Source organism: Cetorhinus maximus, chromosome 22 (assembly GCF_964194155.1).
Source record: "Cetorhinus maximus chromosome 22, sCetMax3.hap1.1, whole genome shotgun sequence".
Classification (NCBI taxonomy): Eukaryota; Metazoa; Chordata; class Chondrichthyes; order Lamniformes; family Cetorhinidae; genus Cetorhinus; species Cetorhinus maximus.
In genome coordinates this window covers 40,608,146-40,629,961 of record NC_135900.1, presented here as the reverse complement: position 1 = coordinate 40,629,961, position 21,816 = coordinate 40,608,146, and the positions used below count along the sequence as shown (strand labels likewise).

Genomic DNA, 21,816 nt, shown 5'->3' with positions numbered 1-21,816 from the left:
ATCTCTTAAAACATTTAAACCCACACTAATACAGGAAAAAGTCCGAAACAGAAACTTAACTTTAGTCCCGGTAGTGAAACAGCTTAAATACAAATTCAAACAGACTTAGACACATTTTACAGAAAAATTAAACTTTTGAGACATCATCAGCATCTCAATCTCAGATAGGCAGCCATTTACACACAAATCAGACTGGATTCCACTGAAAAGTAAAATAAATCCAAAAGTATTTCATTTCATCAAAACCCAATCAGAAACCAAGACGATTCCCCATTGAAAGGATAAACAAAACCTCACAAGAAGAGAAAAACAAGCACTTGGGTAATTAACATCCCACACAGATATTGTTCTAAAACCAGCGGACAAAGGCAGCAATATTGTTATCGTGGATCAACAACAATACCTTTTTGAAGCCTTTAGACAACTGAACAATACAAATTACTATACCAAATTGACTAAACCCATATATCAAGAAACACAAAAACAGGTTACAGACGTACTAATAAGACTTAAAAATTCCAAATAAATGAATCAGAAACAAATGGAGTATCTAAGGAGACAGCACCCACAACTACGAAAATGTTACAGACTTCCCAAAATACATCAACATCCAGATGTATGGACAATAGCAGGACACATCCCTCCAGGTAGACCAATTATTTTGGATTGTGGTCGTGAATCATGCAAAATAGCAGAATACATCAACTCATATTTAAACTCCTTAGGCCACAAACATCCAAAATACATGTCATTTTGTAGAAATAGTGAATTCACTTACCATAACCCCAGATAGCATACTATTTACAATGGATATAGACAGTTTATACACAAATACAGAAACTGATAGAGGAATTTTGGCTGTTCAAAATGCCTTCCAAGAAATATACGCAACTGGATAGACAAGGCAAAATTATAATCCGATTAATTACACCTGGGACTAACCAGGAATGATTCTGAATTTAACAAAGAATATTATCTTCAAGTTAAAGGGGTGGCGATGGGTAAGAAGTATTTGCACCATCGTACGTGAATATATATGTGGCGGAATGGGAGGAAATATCACTGCAGGAGTTCCTCAGGGTAGTGTCCTAGGCCCAACCGTCTTCAGCTGCTTCACCAATGACCTTTCTTCCATCCTAAGGTCAGAAGTGGGGATGTTCGCTTTGCACGATGTTTAGCACCATTCGCGACACCTCAGATACTGAAGCAGTCCATGTCCAAATGCAGCAAGACCTGGACAATACCCAAGCTTGAGCTGATAAGTGGCAAGTAATATTCACGCCACACAAGTGTCAGGCAATGACCATCTCTAACAAGAGAGAATCGAACTCTCTCCCCTAGACATTTAATGGCATTACTATCACTGAATCCCCCACTGTCAACATCCTGGGGGTTACTATTGACCAGAAACTGAACTGGACTAGCCATATAAATACTGTGGCTACAAGAGCAGGTCAGAGGCTAGGAATCGTGCGGCAACTAACTCACCACCTGACTCCCCAAAGCCTGTCCACCATCTACAAGGCACAAGTTAGGAGTGTGATGAATACTCTCCACTTGCCTGGATGAGTGCAGCTCCTACAAAACTGAAGAAACTGGACACTGTCCAGGACAAAGCAGTCCGCTTGATTGGCACCACATCCACAAACATTCACTCCCTCCACCACTGACGCACAGTAGCAGCAGTGTGTACCATCTACAAGATGCACTGCAGGAATTCACCAAGGGTCCTTAGACAGCACCTTCCAAACCCACAACCACTACCACCAGAAGGACAAAGGCAGCAGATTGATAGGAACACCACCACCTGGAAGTTTCCCTCCAAGTCACTCACCATCCTGACTTGGAAACATATCACCGTTCCTTCACTGTCGCTGGATCAAAATCCTGGAACTCCCTTCCTAACAGCACTGTGGGTGTACCTACACCACATGGAATGCAATGGTTCAAGAAGGCAGCTCACCACTGCCTTCTCAAGGGCAGCTAGGGATGGGCAATAAATGTTGGCCCAGCCAGCGAAGCCCACAACCCATTAATGAATAAAAAAAAATATAGCTTTGTGTTAACAGATTTTATAATACTTGAATATTGCTGAAAAGAGAAACATGTTGCCAGAGATTTTCGTCTAGCACTCATTAGGACAAATTCAAGAATGTCAAATTTCAAATGATCATAACAATTCGTGCTACAGGAGTGCTAATAGCTACTAATAATAAATTTAAGATCATCAGTAATAACATGGCTCATTTATACTTGCCACAAGCAACACATATTCAAACGCAGGGACCCAATCTCTAAACAAAATGAATATGTTCAAGTCTTGTGCCTCTTTTGAATTACTCGGAAGCCTGGGGAGCCTATAGTTCCATGTTACTTTATCCATGGCAATGCCTTGGCCAATCGGAGTCGACTTGCCAACCCCAGCCAGCACCCTTTTCTCCTGTCGTATAAAATGTGGTGATTGTTTGAAATTTGGCATTCTTGCGTTTGTCCTGAACAGTGCAAGACAAAAAGTTTCAGTAACATGATCAGCAATATTCAAGTTCTGTACTACAAAGAGATTTCCTAGCGGTGCTCATTGAGAACCTTGTTGATGAGCTGTTGAGTGTGCATCCTCACTATTTGTCACTGAATTTTCATCCTGTAATAGAATACACAAAGATGGCCGAAGCTCTGGACAGGTGTTTTAACAAATCAATGCTGAAACACTTCCCTGCAGAAGACGCTGACAGTGATGAAGAATTTAATCTAAGATGGGAAGATAGGGAAAAGAAAGACCGGAGACGAAGCAAATCAAACCGCTTTGGAAAAGAAGCCACTGAAACTTTAAATAAAACTCCCGATGAATCCCTAAGAAGACAGCAGAAACAGATAAATGGTGAAGTGCACAGTGCTGGGTCTGAAGTGAGCAGTGAACAGTTGCAGCATGTACCTCCTTTAAGGACATTGGGACTAGTAAATGGACAGACTTACCCGCTTACACCACCATACAAGGGAATGTCATGTACTGAATCACCACGCCAGATGTATCAACTTCAGGGCCAACAAGTAAGATGTCATTCTTTTTCCTTGAATATTACAGTTTGTGTGTATGCATGTGGAATCTGTGTGTATTCAGGCTAGAATTGTGTTCCAGCCCTCAGGGTTGATAATTAAGTTGGTAAGTTTTTTTTGCCCCTTTAGTTTCCTGCCCTCCCTTACCTTGTCTAGGGTGCAATTCCATGGCAGCTAGCTGGCTGGCCTGTATTACTTGCATTGTTCATTTATGCACCTAAGCAGTTAGGGTTGGTAGACTATTCAACCACAGAGCCGCATAGCAATATTCAGTCATTCAGTCAATATTCCCTGTTGTCTGACATCCATGAAAATCTTAGCTGTTTTTGTTTTTAACCCACCCCCATCAGCCTTGAAATGCTGGGGCCAATTATCACAGCCCCTAGATTTGTTTTGACAAATACTGAGGAAACTTCAAAGCTATCATGTGAAAGGGGACTTGAACCATAGTGGTCATCATTGCTGCTCCTTATTTAATTCCTATTGTGACCCAGGGCCTCTGAATCCAGTTATTAATACTGAAATTGGGCTCATTAAAACCATTACCAACACTTTCAGCTTTTTCCAATAAATGAACATTGCTTGCTCTAATTATGCAGGTATTTTGTTATTTAGCTACACAATCAAACAGAATTTAGTTTCTGATCTTAGCATCTATCATTAACATTAAGTTAGACAGAAAAAACAGAAAACAAGCAATGCCCCTAATTCTTTAAATGCTGAAAGATATTCATTCAACTGGAAAATAAGCATTACAGTTGGTGACATTAGCAAGTGAATATTTACCAAGCTCATATGATGTTTTCCTGCCTTCACTGCGAGTGTTAATCTTGCATGGGTTAATACCGCTTCTAAAATAGCAGGGAGGAATTTCATGCTAGGCATTTGTCCACTAATATCGCCAACAGTAATTTACAAGTTGCATTTCAGAATAAACAAGTAACTGCAGGTGGGTCATAAATTTCTGTACCACAAAACCGAGTCTTCGAAACCATACAACATTACAACCCTGTATAAAGCAAGAACTAGCCCAGCAAAGCAATTCATAACTCTGAAAGTGCTGTCAAACTTGTACTCAAGTGTTATTTAAGCCAGTAATTACAATTGAGCCTCATTTGAGTTGACCAGTTCAATGCTGTTGCTAGATGAGGAGATGTCTAGTAACTATTAAAATAAGGATGGAAAAGGTGTGGCTCGTGTTAAAATAGGATAAAAAGTTGTCCACTTTGACTCAGTAGCACTCTTAACATGAGTCAGAAGATTGTGGGCTCAATCTCCATTTTAGGAGACATAATCTAGGCTGAAATTTCTGTGCAATACTGAGAGAGTGCTAAAATGTTAGAAGTGCCACATTTCTAATGAGACATTAAACCAAAGCCATGTCTACCCTCTCGGGTGGATGTCGTCACCCCTTCCTCAGAACATCATCTGCAGAAATCCTTATTCTCATGCCTTTGCTAACCCCAGAACTAACTATTCCAGTGCTCCCTTGGCCAGCCTTCCATCAACCACCCTCTGTAGACTTGAGCTGATCCAAAACTCTGCTGCCCATTTCCCAACTCAAACCAACTCCTACTCACTCCTGGGGCAGAATTTTTACCTCGGTGGGCGGGCTCACGCCAGACCCGCTCAAGCGTAGAATGACATGCGATATTTTGGTCAACAGGCACGCGTTGGAGTAGGCGGCACGTCCACCAACAATTAAAAGGCCTATTAAGGCCATTAACAAGGTCATCGAAACAAATTTTTCATTGCCCGTCCAACCTTCCAGTTGGCAGGCAGGCAGAAAGGTCAAGTGGCCTTTGCATTATTTTGGAAATCTCATCCACGGGCGGGATGAGATTTCCAACATCACATAAAAATAAAATAAAACGTTTTAAATTTCATTTATAGCCTGACCCTAAGGGGATATGTTTTATAACGTTTTTAACATTTATTTTATTTTGAAAACTGTTCATCTCCCTGAGGCAGCCCTGTGTCTCAGGAAGATTTTCAAGCACACACTTTGCGCTCATGCGCCAAGTTTGCTTTCGCCCCCACACTGGCACATGCTGCACTGAGCGCTGCCGCTCGCGTTTCACGCTGGGCGGGCCTTAGTTGGCCTGCTAGCGTGAAATCACGGTCCTGCCCCGATCGCGGGCGAGGGTTGGCCTCCCGGCCACCACCACTGAGCCCGCCCGACAAGGGCAAAATTCTGCCCCTGAGCTCTGTAGCTTGTATCAACTCCTAGTTTGGTATAGACTCAATTATAAAATTGCCATCCTTGTTTTCAAATGCTACCATAGCATTGCCACCCCCTATCCCTGTAACCTCCTTCAGCCCGTCAACCCTCGCAGATATCTGTGCTCCTCCAATTCTGGAGATCTCTTAATTTCCTTTACTCTACACAGCCATGCCTTCAGCCCCATTGGCCCTAAGCTTGGGAATTTCCTTCTTGATCCTCTCTGTGTCTCTACCTGTCCTCCTTCCTTTGAGTTGTTCCTTAAAACTAACCTCTTTGACTGAGCTTTTGGTCTCATGTCCTAATATCTCTCAATGTGGCTCTGTATCAGATTTGGTCTGATGACACTCCTGTGAAGAATCTTTAGATGCTTAACAATGTTAAAGCCACTTTAAAAACACAAGCTATTATTCTAAGAGATTCCATGGAATTATTTGAACAAGGGCAGCGATCTTTCCTGTTGTCCTGACACATTTATCTCTCAATCAACATCACTAAAAAAGATTATATGGCCGTTTATCGCATTACTGTTTGTCTAACTTTGCTGTGTACAGATTGGCTGCTGCATTTCCCTACATTACAACAATGATTACACTTCAGAATATTTTGTTGGCTGTAAAGTGCTTTGGGATGCTCCATTGCCATAAATGCTGCTATATATGTGTAAGTTCCTCCCCCTCTTACCCCTGCCGCAACTCCCTGCCTCTCCCACTCCATCCAGGATGGTAGCCCAAGAATTGAAATGTTTTCTTCATCTAGAGACCATCAGTGCCATGTATGTTTGGATCCCGGCCTGCTGTAGAGTCCCAGTATCGATATTGTTCCCCAAGGGAACCACGACTGGCAGATCAAGTACGGCAGCAACTACATCACCAATTTATCATGCAGGTAACTTTCAAAGAGATTTGCTCTGTTGCGTGTGATCTTCTATGTGAACCTTAATTAGAAAGAGAAATGAGTATTTGTAGTTGCACAGAAGGTGAAGCACATAGGCCATTCCTTAAAGGAAGCTGTATGATTGAAATCTATACCTGATGGGGATTTTGAGCCCTTTTAATTGTAAGCAAGTGATATAAATAAAGGCACAAAAAATAAGGAAAACCTTTTGGGTCCAGGTTATCTACGAGCACCAGAGGTGGAAATGATGGAAAAATTGACCTAACCCATCTACTTGCTGTGAAATCCCAGTCATCACACCATAAAAGCTACTGCACTAGTTGCTCAATGGATAGGTGGAATCTTACATTTGCAATGTTTTCAGGAATTTATTGCTTACAAGTGAAACATCTAGGGCATGAAAAGCACTTTCAGTTGAGGGACAATTTCCACAGCCAAAATAATACTAAGGTGTTGGTTTCAGTTGTTAACAAACGTGCATTAGTCATCGGTGGTGAGCACCATCCTCTCTCAAATTTTTCTCAATTTGCATAGCCAGTTTGTTTAAATGTGCGGTCATTTCAGGGTGTTTTTTTTGCAGGCTCACACAGGCCTAGCATCTGAACGGGAATAACTTGTGAGCGGTCTGCACTGTACTTTCTGGGTTGCCATGTGCGCCCACAGCTTACAGGGAATATTAGTAGGGACACAAAATGATAGTAGTAGCATGCTTTTATATTTCTGTCACTGAGCATGATATAGGGAAGATAAAGGATTATTTGCTCCAACATTATTACACCTCACATTTGAGTACTAGTTGAGTTAGAGTATATTAATAGACTGTAATGCAACTAAAGTGGTTCAGGTAGCCTTTTGAAATGCAAGAATGGAACCCAAGCTACTGTTGCCAATTTCTAAGCTTAAATTTGGCCGTGTTTATTTTTGCTGTAACACTAGTGGGAGCACTTGCTGCAGATGTGCAGATATCGTGTCAGGCTGTTTAAAGTGATTTAATGCTTTCTGTCACTGAATTTTTTTTTTTGCAAGCTGGTGTCTTTATAAATATCTCCTTTACAACGAAATCAGTTAATGGAAAAAAATTACAACTACTCCGAGAGCAACCATTCTAACAGTTAGATCCTTGTAATGACAAAAATAGGTTTAATTTCCCTGGCAACCAATTAGTTTGGGTGAGAGCCAGCCTTGGAAACCAAAAATATATGCTCTTATGTGCAGAGTTACACCATCGGTAAAAAATCAATTTAAAAGAGTATTTTGAATAAAATATTTTTTTTTTTTAAAAAATCATCACCCAGTGTGGGGCTCGAAACCATGACCATGGCATTAAGAATCCCATTATCTGCCAAGTGAGCAAAACAGGCTATGTAAGAATTCCCTGCACAAAGCCTTTCCAACTTGTTCACTTGTTTAACTAGTTCCAATAAATCAAAAGAAAAGCATCATTTAGTGGTTAAAGTTGCAGTTAAACTGGCCTTTTTGCAGTATTAAACTGGCCTGGGAGCAAAACAGCACCTACCATCATGGTGGAAGAATATGCCAGCGAACGCAGTACAGGCTGAGTGCACATGCACAACTGTTTCCTGATATCTTCCCAGTCGGCAGCAGGATCTGCATCAACGGCCACTGTATGACACAGAGGAAGGCCATTCGGCCCAAGGAGCCTCTGCTTGCTCTCCAGTGAGTGGGATTTCCCCGCTCTATCCCATTAGCCTGCAAGTATATTTCCTTCCAAGTGCCCATTTAATTTCCCCGTTGAAATCATTGAACGTCTGCTTTCACCAGGTCATTACCACGTAACAGGGTTATTCCTGAAATTTCGCCTGTGCCGCTTGCCCAAAACCTTAAATCTAAGCATTGCAGTTCTTGCAACATCAACTAATGGGAGCATTTTTCCTGTCTACGTTATCCAAATCTGTCATAATTTTATGCACCTCAATCTCCTTTGCTCCAAGGTGAACAACCTCGACTTTTCCAACCTAACTTACTAGCTAAAATCTGCATCCTTGGAACCATTCTGGTAAATCTCCTCTGCACCCTCTCAAGGACCCTCGCATCCTTCCTAAAGTGTGGTGTTCAGAACTAGACACAACACTCTAGTTGTGGCTTAATCAGAGCTTTATAAAGGTTCAGCGTAACTTCCCTGCTTTTGGTTGGGAGGCGGGGGATTGGTTATACCACAATTTGAATTATCCAACAATTTGAATTAAGGCACATAAGCACTGAATTCCCACTGCTTAACAATCCAATTTGAATTAAGAGACTTTAAGAGGAGTAGACTGTACTGTTATGTAATTGATGAAGATACTGTAAAATCCAGGATACCTGTGGAGTCCAGAAACATACAATATTAACTATGACTGAAGCTTTTAAAGTCTTAACTGTTTGCCATTGTTGCCTATTAGATGTATCTCTGATTCATTTCCAAAGTAGGTGTTTTCCACGGTATCATCATTTGAGTCCAGGCAAAGCCAAACCTTTCACCTGTTGCAAGCTCCTGAGGCCTCTCTGGCTTCTGAGTCACTGCTGTCCCTCCTCACACCTTCCTGTCGGCCCTTAAGGAACATACAGGCACCCCAGGCTCCGCCCCACAAATCCAAGAACCCATCTCTTCACCCCCATTTATGCAGTGAAAAATAAATAAATCTGCAATCTGAACCATGATTTGAGAACTAGCTATTAGTAAGGTAGCAAAAATCCTGTAAGTACTTGAAACAACTTAGTCAGTTCCTAAGGTCTAGTTATAGTCTTTCCCAAGGGACAGAATTCCTGCATTTGCTGCTCTGGTTATTTAAATTGCTTTGAAAAATTGTTGAGAAACCACTGTTGAAAGATTAAGGGATTGTTGGGGGCAGGATGGATGTGGCAGGAATATCATGAAGATGCACGGCCTTTGTTTACCTTGACTAGATAACAAGAAAACTCAGCGATCTCTGGCTGTATTCAACTTACAGAAATGAGATACTCAGATCTCAAAGGGGAGTGCCAACTTAAACACAACTCCACCTTAGCAGCAGAATAATGCATGCTGCATTACGAATATTGTTGTCTTTATAAAATAGAGTTTCATCTGGTGTGAACAGCTGAGCAAAAAAATCCACTGTTATGCATGAAATGAATAAAAGTTGATAGTGTGCATTTCCTGCCACTCTCACTTCAGTCAGCATGTTCTGCTGTCACATTATTTTACTTGTTTTGAACTTTATACTTTTAAAGGAAACAAATCAGGAATGAGCAAGGAGAATTGGCATTTTTCCCCCAAAAAGCAGAGGCTGAACCAGTCCAATCACCCAAAATATTTTTCTAAATGCCGATCTACAGCCAACCCACTATTCACAGATGAAAAGGTTAAAAATAAAGTTCATAACACAGACACTTAAAATAAAATGTTCCACCATAAAATGATTTGAAGTTGCCTGTAAAACTAGTTTAATCATGTAGAAGTTTTTTTTTAACTTGGAAGCCCCAAGTTCTCTGTAAAATCTGGGAATGGAGCTAATATTCATCTCCGAGATATTGCTGTCAGTGAAGAGAGATTAAAAACTAGACTCATTGTTACAGTTCCCAAAATGTTGCAGACTTAACATATCCGTCAACACAAAACATTATAATTCTCAGCAGGTCTTTTCTCCGCTCATAATAGCGATTGAGTCTGTTTTCCCAAATGATTTGACAAGCATTGTGTGAACTTATTAAAACTTTTTGAGGAACAGAAACTGTTGAACAACGGCATATTTTTGTCTACTTACAGCATCAGGTGACTGTTAATGAACATCAGGGGCCGCGGATGATGGGACCTGGAAACAAAGCAACTTATGCTGGACCAGTACATGGACCTTCTCTAGGCCCCAGGCCCCCATCAGTGCCACCTGGAACAGTGAGTGCTCCACCTCAGGAAGGAAGTATGTACCCAAGCCAACCATTTCAACCAGGATATACAGCACACCGCCTAGAGGGACCAGTTCATCGTCCAAACTCTGATTTTCAGGGGAGGCATGTGTACAACCCATATGGTCATCCAAATGGCCCACGTCATGGACCTCACCATGTATGGAATGGCAATAATGATGGTTCAATTGAAAGACCTTTAAGACCTGTTGAAAAAAATCCACTGGTTGGTCCAGGCCAGTCCCCACAGTCACAGCATCGCCCATTTCCCCAGATGGTGGAGCGCAATCTAATGAGACCGTCTGTGCCACTCAATCACTGGCCAGATCAGCCAGGTTGTCTACCTCATAATGGGCCACCTGGATATCCCAGACTTCCGAATTCACCCCAAACGCCTAATATACAAAGAATGCCACCTCCTTTCTTGAGACCTCCACATCAAGGACTCCACATTGATTCTATGCTGTCTAGTCCAGAGATGATTGCAATGCAACAACTTTCTGCCCCTGTCTGTCCACCAGGGCATTCTTCTGCATACCTTCCTGACCCTCATGCACCAGCACCACAACAGCAGCATGGCGGAGCCCAGCACCGTACACCTAGCATGCAACCTCGCAAACAAGCATTAGAAGACTGTGCTGATTCATTGGGAACATCACAGGATACTGAGATGCCAGAAAATATTGATGAAACTCAAGGTAAGTGTGCTTGCGTGTTCAAAGCTGAAGTCCAGATGATCAACTGTAGATTTTGTAAAAAAAATCCTTTTAATGGAGTTTTATGAGCTAAAAATACATTAATTGATGGGACAGTTCCCTCCATGACACCCTGGTCCACTCCTCTCACCCCCAACACCTCATCCCCTTCCCATGCAATTGCAGGAGGTGTAACACTTGCCCCACCTCCTCACTGTCCAGGGCCCCAAACACTCCTTCCAGGTGAAGCAGCGATTCACTTGCACTTCTTTCAGTTTGGTCTACTGTATTCGCTGCTCCCAATGTGGTCTCCTCTGTTAGGGAGACTAAACGCAGAGTGGGTGACCGCTTTGTGGAACATCTTCATTCAGTCTGCAAGCATGACCCCGAACTTCCTAACAAAAACAAAAATAGCTGGAAAAACTCAGCAGGTCTGACAGCCTCTGTGGAGAGGAAGACAGTTAATGTTTCGAGTCCGTATGACTCTTCATCAGAACTGAAGAGAAATAGAATTGTGGTGAAATGTAAGCTGTTTAAGGGGGGTGGGACAGGTAGAGCTGGATAGAAGGCTAGTGATAGTTGGAGGCAAAGGAGAGATTGCCAAAGATGTCATTGACAAAAAGACAAAGGGATGTCGATGGTGGTGATATTAGCTAAAGGGTGTGCTAATGGTGACATTAAGGGTAGAAAGCAGGACGAGCAAGGTACAGATAGCCCTAGTGGGTGTGGGGTGGGGGGAAGGGTTCGAAATAGGCTAAAAGTTAGAGATAAAACAATGGATGGAAATAAATTTAAAAATAATAATAGAAATAGGTGGGAAAAGAAAAATATATAAAAAATATAATAATTATTAGAAAAAAGGGGATTGGAAAGGGGGTGGGGATAGAGGAGAGAGGTCATGATCTGAAGTTGTTGACTGCAATGTAAAGTCCGGGAGGCTGTTAAGTGACCCTGAACTTCCTGTCGTTTGCCATCTCAATTCACCATCTTGCTCTGGATATTATTGCTCACATTTCCATCCTCAGCTTGCTACAGTGTTCCGGTGAAGCCCCACGCAGACTGGAGGAACAACACCTCATCTTATGATTAGGTACTTCACAGCCTTCTGGATGCAACATTGAGTTCAACTACTTCAGACCATAACCTCTGTCCTCCATTTTAAGTTTTATTTCCCCTAGTGCCAGTATTTTGTTCTCATGTTTTTGCTTTTAGATAGCACTCATCTTTATCCTGCTATTAACACCTACTCTGACCAAGCTATGTGTCTTTAATACTATCATTTGCCTGTGTTCCATGACACCTTTGTCATTTTATCTCCCCGGCTCCCTAACCTACCCCTGACCTTCTCTTTTGCTCCACCTGCCTCTTCACCCTTTCTCAACAGCATAAAACTCACCACATTTCTACCTCTCTCCAGTTCCGAAGAGGAGTCATATTGCACTCGAAAAGTTAACTCTATTTCTCTCTCCACAGATGCTACCAGACCTGAGTTTTTCCAGCACTTTCTTATTTCAGATCTCCAGAATCTGCAGTGTTTTGCTTTTATATAAATTAATTGCGTTTCCCCCCCCCCCAATTGCTGTCCTCTTACCCAAATAAACATTTTAAAATTATTTGGCACAACATTCCCTATTGAGCAGTGTGACCAGGGTCAATTGATAGGGGATGCGATCACCACTAGTTCAATCTACCCTTCTCCCTAACCCCAACCTCTTCCCTGAAAAGACTTGAGATTAAAAATATTAAATTTGATAATAGCTGTCACTGAATGTGATTTGTTTATCCTTGAACAGAGACGGAGCCAATCAAAAACACGCCAACCGGTGGGGAGCAAAAACAGCAATACAAAGATTCGGGAATCTCGCCTACAATTACTGAACAGACAGCACCACAGCTCTCCGAAGGCGACATCAAACTGAATTCAGCCAATTTTACTGAACCAGGAACAAGTGAGAGTCAAAGTAATGGGTTGAGATCCATCAATATTGAAGAGGAAGACACATACAACGTTAAATTGAAAGATATTAGTAGTTCAGTAGTAAAGACACAAAAAGAGCCAAACAAACAAATTCCAGATTCAAAAAAAAGGGCTGCAAAGAGCAGGGCAAAGAATAATAAAAAACTCGGTGGCAGAGTAGGCAGAGAGAAAAATTTTGAGAATCAAAATGAAGCTGAGGTCAAGGACCAGAATGATAACCAGGTCAACCAAACTGTCCCCAACTCCATACATTACACTGAATCTTCAGACCAATTGGCCTCTACAAGTTTGCTGAACACAAATCAGAATTCTGTGAAAAATACCAATACTTTAGCACAAGGCAAACAGGGAAAAAATAATGGAAATAATCCTGGGATGATGGGAATGCTGACGCACACACAGTATGGACATAACCCAGACTACTCGGTTGCAGGTCAGTATGGTATGGCTCGTGGTTGCAGACCCTTTGGAAGAAACATGGGTGGACCCCAGACATTCACGACCCGGCAGCCTTTTCCTAATCCAAATTTTTCTCAGCAGTTGCCACCAGGGATCTACCCTGCATATCAGCACCAAGTCCAATGTTATCCCTATCATGCTTCCCAGCAACAAATTCAATCACCATACCACCAATATCAACATCCTCATTATTACACTTACTCTCAAGGGCAAGGTTATCCTACAGAGGACTGGCCCCAGGGCCTATCACCAACAGGTCATCATCTCCAGCAGTCTGGCCATTTATCAGTACATAATGGAAACGGGAAAACACCAGGACCTGGCGTTCCTGTGCAGGGTTCGGAGGGGTCATCGGATAGTCATACATCAGCAAATGCAATGCAAGAAGGGATGAATGGAAACTCTAAAGAAAACAAAGACACGAGCCAGGGGACCCACAATATGTCTCACACCATCAAAGAGGAAAAATTAAATAAAGAACAGGAAAGGCCTGAAAGTCCAAAGGAAATCCTGGATTTAGACAGTCATAACGCTGCTGCTAAAAGACAAAGTGCACAGCCTGCAAGCGGACTGATATACAGGGGACCTGGAATGCATCCAGGGATCCAAGGTCCCCATGGTATTCTTTCGCATTCATCCGTCTATTCTGCTCAGTCTCCATCTCTTTTTAATACAAACCCTTATGCAACTCGGCGACCTCCTCACTCCATGTTGGGGACTTCACGTCATCGTATCCCACCTCATCAGATAAATGGCCAGCCACAAGCCAGAATGCCTTTGTATAGTCGATCTGATGAAAGAATGGGTCAGTATCATAATATGATGATGCAGCAACAGGGAATTAGACCACCAGAAGAACCTTACACTATAAGAGGGTAAGACAACTGACTTGCATGTTTTTTTTCTTTGAATGTGTGATTCTTTGTTTTTAAGAACTAAAATAAAATTAGCAAGCCTAGCTCCATTCAGTATGCCGTGCTTACAGTTTTAAATTGGCTTCTTAAAAATACTCTAATTAAACATACAAATCAATTAAATAATTGTGGGTCTTGTGCCTGTCTAGCCTATTTAAATACTGAGGAGGACTGCAACAAATTATGGGAGGACTTTACTAAACTTGTAATTGGGCAAATAATTGGCAAAGGAAGTTCAACACAGGTAACTGTGAGGTAGTCCATTCGGATAGGAAGAATAGAGAGGTGGAAACTTGAAAGGTGCAATTCTAGGTGGGGATGGAGGATCCCAAGGGATCTCGGAGTACAGATGCATCAATCATTGAAAGTTGCGCCACAGGTTAGCAAGGTCATAAAAAAAATCAAACCAAGCGCAAGGTTTTATTTCTAGAGGGATAGAATTGAAAAGGAAAGTTATGGTAAACCTGTATCAAACTTTGGTTAGACCACACTTTAAGAATACTGCGTGCAGTTCTGGTCACCCTATAAAAAGGATATAGAGGCATTGAAGAGATTGCAGAGAAGATTTACAATAATGACACCAGAAATGCATGAGTTTAGATCAGCAACGAATTGACAAGTTGGGTCACTTCTCTCTTGAAAAATGAAGGCTGAGGGGTGACCTAATAGAGGTCGTTAAAATTATGAAAGGTTTTGATAGAGTGGATACAGAGAGAATATTTCTTCTTGTGAATAGCTTAACTAGAGGCCATCAATATAAGATATCACCGAGAAATCCAGTAGGGAATTCAAAAGAAACTTCTTGACACACATTGTTGTAAGAATGTGGAACTCACTAGCACAGGGAAATATTGAAGCAAACAGTATAGATGCATTTAAGGGGAGACCAGACAAACATATGAAGAAGGGAATAAATGGTTATGATGGTAGATTTAACTGAGAAAGACGGGAGGCTTGAGTGGAGCGTAAACACCAGCGTAGACTGGTTGGCCTGTTTGTGCCATATATTCTGTGTAATCCTACATAATTCTATGTAAATTTAAAAATATAACAAGATAGGATTTGTGGTATCTTTTCTTAGATAAGAGTAATACAGACTTCTTAAAGATAAGTCTGAGATGCTTTAATTAGATTGGGCTTCTTTTAATAATACCTATATTTATAAAATAAAGTTCCTGTGTTTAAAAAATACACATTGTAAATGCAAAATTTATCGCAGTTAATTTTTATTAAAGAAATTTTGAAACATAACTTGCCAAACAATGCTGGGCTTTGTATTACTGACAAGATAAGACCTAACAATGCTTTGTGTTTATAATACTCTTACACAGTTCCCCTTATGAGAGGGAATTAACAGGGAACTGTTAAAACACCACAAGAAGCCCAAATTCAGACTCCCCCACTGTTGAGTAAAATTATTGTATAGTGAAAAGTTAAAATGAGCTGTTCGAACTGCAGTGAGAAGTTTATTTTTTGAGTCCCAGTCACTTAGTGTGATTAAACAGCTTGGAGCTTCTAATTTAACAAAATTTTGAAGTTTAACATCCTATTAAATTCAAACTGTGCTGGGGCAATTTTTACTACAAATTCATTTTGCCATTTAAAAAAGATATTAAAGCCATTTCTACCTGCCATATTGAATAATTATTTCACCCATTCACACTCTTGATGAGAAACAGTATATATGTGTTGAAACTCTTAATATTGCTGTAGGTGGTTTTGAGATTTATGGTTCTGTGCAGGAAAGGAGAATGCTCACATGCTTTTCATATAATACTGCACCACATTACAGTTTGATGCAGGACAGGCTTTGGCAAACGATGTGCTTGATACTAGATCTGGGTAACTTGCGTGAAGAGAGACAACAGTGAGGACTAGAACGGACCTGTGTTATCACATTGATGAGATATGATTGGCTAAATCGTCTGCTTCTCTGCTATATCATTTGTTATTCTCCAGCACCTTTGGAAGTAATTAGTTCAGAGCAATAAACTTGGAAATGCTGTGCTGTGCCAGCACCTTCTGAGGACCTGGTCCTCTGCTCTAAGCCAACAGTCACAATTCCCAATTTATCACATCAGAGCAACGTGAGCAGGCAGCTGTCTGCATTTGTATTATTGAAGTGTAAAGTTGATAACTGAGGAAAGACTTTTCTTTTAAAGGTTCCTGTGCTTATGATCCATTCATGTAGACCTTGAGGAGCCAGTAGAGTCCCTTGTCTCTGCTGAAATAGATAATCCCATATGGAATAGCCTTTAGTTTACCTGGGACAATGAGGGGAAAATTAAGCAAAGGCTTTAATTCCTTGTCATCGTCTGATGACCTGTACTGGAAGTAGCTCACATGCAGATGTTGGATGAAGATAAGAAGAGATTTGGTTGTGGCTTCTCTTCCCTTTCACCTCCCCCACCCCACCTGTTCAGGCTCACACATAAAGACTTGGGTGAGATACAGGAAGGCTGCCAGCTGTTGTGTAACTGTATAATATAAATGTAAAAAATCAACTTTTTTCTACCCTACAGGGAATGTAATGCTTCTCTTCTTCCACTAAAGGAGACATTATCAACAACATTAACATTGTGATTATAAAGCACAAGGAGAGGGAGGATCTAAAGAATGCCTGTAAACTGGGCAAAATACCAGAGGGTCACTACTGAGAAATTCTTCCATCCTACACTTGGATATCTTTAGGAAAGAATGGAGGGAGGGTGTGGGGTGAACAGAAATGTCATACCATATTTCACCTTCCCAAACACTCTCCTGATTTCAAGGAGCACAGAGTTACGGGACTGAGTTGGAGCTTAACAAAGCATTAAGTGATCAAAATGAATAGTGGTGCAGAAGACTGGTATATGACTCAATAGAATCCAGTGTTCCTGCAATTGACCAGCTTGGAAAATGCTGTGATCAACCACAATGTCTTAGGAGTGCTGAGTAAACCAGAACTATGTGTTGTTGTGCTTAACAGATTTTCATCTATCTAAACTTCTCAGGAATGTAATGAAAAATATTATTTCATTTTATTTTTTTAAATTTAATGGATGTGACCATCACTGGTAAAGCCAGTATTTATTGCCCATCCTTAATTGCCCTTGAGAAGGTGGTAGTGAGCCTCTTAAGTCTCTTAAGTGGTGTAGGTGCTTCCTCAGTGCTGTTTGGAAGTTCCAGGATTTTGCAATGCATATGTAATATTGAAGTGTAAAGTTGATAATTGAGGAAAGACTTTTCTTTTAAAGGTTCCTGTGCTTATGATCCATTCATATAGACCATGAAGAGCCATATTTTGCAATATTACATATCCAACCAACTGGACCATATTCCATTACAGTCCTGACTTGCGCCTTGTAGATAGTGGAAAGGCTGTGGGTGGTGAGTCACTCGCTGTAGAATTTCTAGCCTCAGACCTGCTCTTGGAACCATAATATTTATATGGCTGGTCCTGTTAACTTTCTGCTTGACAGTAACTCTTCAGATGTTGATGGTGGGGGATTCACAGTGATAATGCCATTGAATGTCAAGAGAAGATGGTTAGGCTTTCTCCTGTTGGAGATGGTCATTGCTCAGTACTTGTGTGGCATGAATGTTACTTGCCACTTAATCAGTTTAAGCCTGAAAGCTGTCAGGGTCTTGCTGCATGCAAACATAGACTGCTTCACTATCTGAGGGTTTGTAAATAAAACTGAACTCTCTGCAATCACTAGTAAACATCCCCACTTCTCCTGACTTCATAATGGAAGGAAGGTAATTGAAGCAGCTGAAGATGATTGGGCCTAGGACACTACCCTGTGGAACTCCTGTGGCTGAGATAGTTGGCCTCCAAAAAACAGTCTGGTAGCGGAGAGGTCAAGAAGAGAGGTATAACATGTGAACACTGGCCCTGCCCCTATGGATGAAATCTCATAAGGGAACTTGATGAGTCAGAGAGGAGAGATTCTAAGGATATCTCCAGAAGTTGTTCTGGAGTGAGAAAAGATACGGAAGCAAAATACATAAAAACAGAAAATCCTGGAAACGAAGGAAACGAGTCAATACTTCATCTGAACTGGAAAAAGTTAGAAATATAACAGGTTTACACAAGTACAAAGAAAGGAAGGAAAGAACAAAAGGAAAGGTCTATGTTAGGGCGAAAGGCAAATGTGATTAAATGACAAAAGGGCTGATGGCGTAAAGCAAAGGAGGTGGTAGGGGACAAGTAAACAAATAAAAGGTGGGTCTAGAGGAGCTGAAAATGACAAAAGCACAATCATTACCATCAATTGCTGACCCAAAAAATGGGAGCAGTGGTTATGACTTGAAATTGTTGAACTCTGGTTCAGTCCAGATGGCTGTAAAATGCCTAATCGAAAGATGAGGTGCTATTCCTCGAGCTTACATTGTGCTTCAGTAGAACAGTGTGGGAGACTCTGGACAGGAAGCTCAGAACGAGAGCAGGATGGAGAATAAAAAAGTCAGGTGATCTTAAACCCAGGGTCATGCTCGCAGACTGAAGGGAGGTGTACCACAGGGCAATCACCAAATCAGCATTTGGACTCCCCAATGTAGAGGAGACTGCTTAGTGAGCAACGAATACAGTATACTAAATTCAAAGGGTACAGGTAAATCATTGCTTCATCTGGAAAGAATATTTGGGTCACTGGATGGTGGGAAGGGAGGTAAAAGAGTAGGTGTTGCATTACTTGTGCTTGCATGGGAAGGTGCCCAAACAGGGGTATTTGGGGTCATTGAAGTGTGGACCAGGTTGTCACAGAAGAAGCGGTCTTTCAAAATGCTGAAAGCAACGGGCAAGATCTGTTTGGTGGCGTCACATTGGAGGTTGCAGAAATGATGATGGATGGTCTGTTGAGTGTGGAGACTGGAGGGGTGGAAGCTGAGGACTAGGGAAGCCCTATCATTAATCTTAAGGGGTAGGTGAAGGAGTGAGGGCAGAAATGTGGGAAATGGGATGGGCACAGTTGAGAGCCCTATCAACCACAGTGGAGGGAAGCCCTTATTTGAGAAGAAAGGGGTCGGCCAGAGGTGCTATTATAGAAGATGGCATCGTCAGAACTTTAGCTACAGAGATGAACTTGGGACAATGGATAGAGTCCTCACAGGAATTGGGGTGTGAAGAAATATAAGCAATGCGGCCATGGGACTTAGTGAGCTTATAGTAGACTCTGGACAGAATTATCCCAAATTTGCACTAAATGCAATAACGGGCATGAAAAAAGACATTTTACCTGCTGGCCGCAATAGCAGGTTTTCGCGCCATATCGTCCCCATCCTGTCTCATTAATTATGCAGCCACAGGAAACACTATTGCATACTATTGAAATGTAATAAATATGGGATACAGTGAATAAAAATGCCTCTGCTGTATTTCCAAACATTGTGAAAGAATGACTGCTCACCTGATCAGCAAATGAAGTAGGCATCTTCTGCTCAACTTCCTTACCCATTTCTGCAGCCTCCGATATGTACACCACGCCACTTCCTCTTGCTGGGTACCATATTTAAACTGCAGCTGCGCGCACAGCTCTCAATGCTTGCAGCCCAGGATTGCTCCGGTGAAGACATGGCTCCAAAAGCCAAGAAGAGTGCAGCACCCCCCCCACCCCGATTCAGTGACGCATCCCTAGGATTAGACGCGGTGGAGGTCCACCACGATGTCCTGTACCCCTGCCCTGGCTGCAGGAGGCCCGTCAGTCTCGCCACTCTGGCTTGGGAGGCAGTGGCAAAGCATGTCGGTGCCAACGCTGTACACAAGAGGTCAGCCATCCAATGCAGAAAGAGGATGAATGATCTCATTTGTGACGCCAGGTTGATGCAACTATCGTAATCAATCTCAACTCACCCACTCACAAGCCCATCACACATTCATTGGCATCTCACTCACTGCCAACTTAAGGGACATCACCACCCATTCTCACACACATACCCTCTCATCTCTATCTGGCCTCATCTCTGGAGACTGCCTCCTCAGCCCTCACCATCTTGACACCACTTGCACAGATCAACATGTGCCCCCACACGCATCCTGGGATACCCCCTTTCCTCAGTACAGTCCTCACCCTGCAGCCTCTTCCCTTGCCTGAAGTCATTTCTTCCCCCTTCCCCAAGCAAGCCCTAGCCCTGCAACCATTGAAAAACCACACTTGCCTTATTGTTAGGCAGAGACCTGCCCATGAGCCCCCTTAAAAGTGATGTGGTGCTGCCTGCAAAGCCTGGTGTTAATGACCACTAGTGCTTCCCGAGGCAAGGTAGACAAACAAACCTCAAAGCCCCGAGTGAAGTGCCGCTCGCCAGGCACATGTCACTGATGTACAGTTGCGAAACACGCTGACCTGCCCGGGTGATCCAGCATAGGGGAAATGATTCCAGTGAGCAGGACTTATAATGAGATGCTAAAGTATTGAAATTAGGTTCCCGACATGCAGCAGCAGGAAACGCAGCCCGCCATTTACGAGTGAAGTGGACGATCACAAACTAGTTTCATGATGGCATAAAACCAATTTTTGGCCTTTTCGCGATAGTGTCCACTCATGCCACCCCCCATCACACCCACCGCCAACGGGACCGGACAATTTCGCCCATTGGTTCACAACCTATGGCACGAATGGAAATAAATCTAGAAAGGGAAGATTCGGTGATGGACAATCTGAAGGTGAGGGAAGGGTGGAAATTGGAAGCCGTGTTGACAAAATTATCCAGTCTGGGGCAAGAGCCCTGTGTTTGCTCTTGTCATTGCGTTTCAGTGCCTTGTGTGGTAGTTATACTGAACCATGTATTTAGAATCTAGACTTTTTAATCCACAAAATTTTAGAAATTTATAACGAGATGTAGACAGTAGTTTTAGAATAAAAATAATAGAAACTATCAAGAGGCCTGGGATTTGTTGGTTCTAATTTCCCAAGGGGAAATCTTTCTAATACAATTGTAGGATGAATTTCTCAGTTGTGATATCTTGCCCAATTGTCAATCGTTCTTCAGATGCTCCCTTCCCCTGTGCAGTATCCACAATGTTAGCGTGGTTGATAATGACTACTGTGGACATAATGATTTCAGAATGCAATTTGCAGCCCTCTGACCTTTGTAATTGTGATTTAAATGGCCTCTTAACATTGCCTGTTTGGGAGAAAGTTGTTGGTATTTTTAAAAAGTAATGTTCACTCATCAACTGCTGAATGCATCTGTCTCCTTCCCTTGAATTCAGGAAATATTCATTTATCAAAGTGGTGTGGAAGCATTAAGAGTTCTATGTTGCTTGGTTTTAATAGAATGCCTGTACAGGAGCACCCATATCAGAAATCAGTGTCAGGAGCAGAAATGGGTAAGGAAGTCGAGCAGAAGATGCCTACTTCATTTGCTGATCAGGTGAGTAATGAATCTTTCACAATGTTTGGAAATACAGCAGAGGTATTTTTATTCACTGTATCCCATATTCATTACATTTCAATAGTATGCAGTCATATGGAGTCTTGACATAGAAAACCAGCCCACAGCAGAAAGCAGAATCAAAGAAGTATGTTGCATCAAAGAAGGAAGTATTAGGAGAAGGGCTAAATGTTTGGTCGAATGAATGGGTTTTTATGGGATCTTATATGAGGAGAGATGGGCACCAAGGCTTTATGAAGGGAATTTGATTTTAGGGCTCAGGTTTTCTTATGTGATTGGAATTCCGGGCATTGAGTTAATTCCTGTGTTTGTGATTTTAAATGTTAGTTGAATGTGAAA

General features: G+C 41.9%; 1 protein-coding gene across 1 annotated transcript in view; it reads left to right on the top strand.

Moving 5' to 3' along the window:
* The window catches only part of cecr2 (CECR2 histone acetyl-lysine reader), a 144,893-nt gene that overhangs the window by 116,268 nt on the left and 6,809 nt on the right, over positions 1-21,816 (top strand). The window contains exons 14-18 of the mRNA XM_078568158.1: positions 2,651-3,048; positions 6,035-6,163; positions 9,921-10,755; positions 12,546-14,064; positions 21,360-21,456. Of these exons, the coding sequence (XP_078424284.1) occupies positions 2,651-3,048; positions 6,035-6,163; positions 9,921-10,755; positions 12,546-14,064; positions 21,360-21,456 (2,978 nt within the window). The remainder of the gene's footprint in view (positions 1-2,650; positions 3,049-6,034; positions 6,164-9,920; positions 10,756-12,545; positions 14,065-21,359; positions 21,457-21,816) is intronic.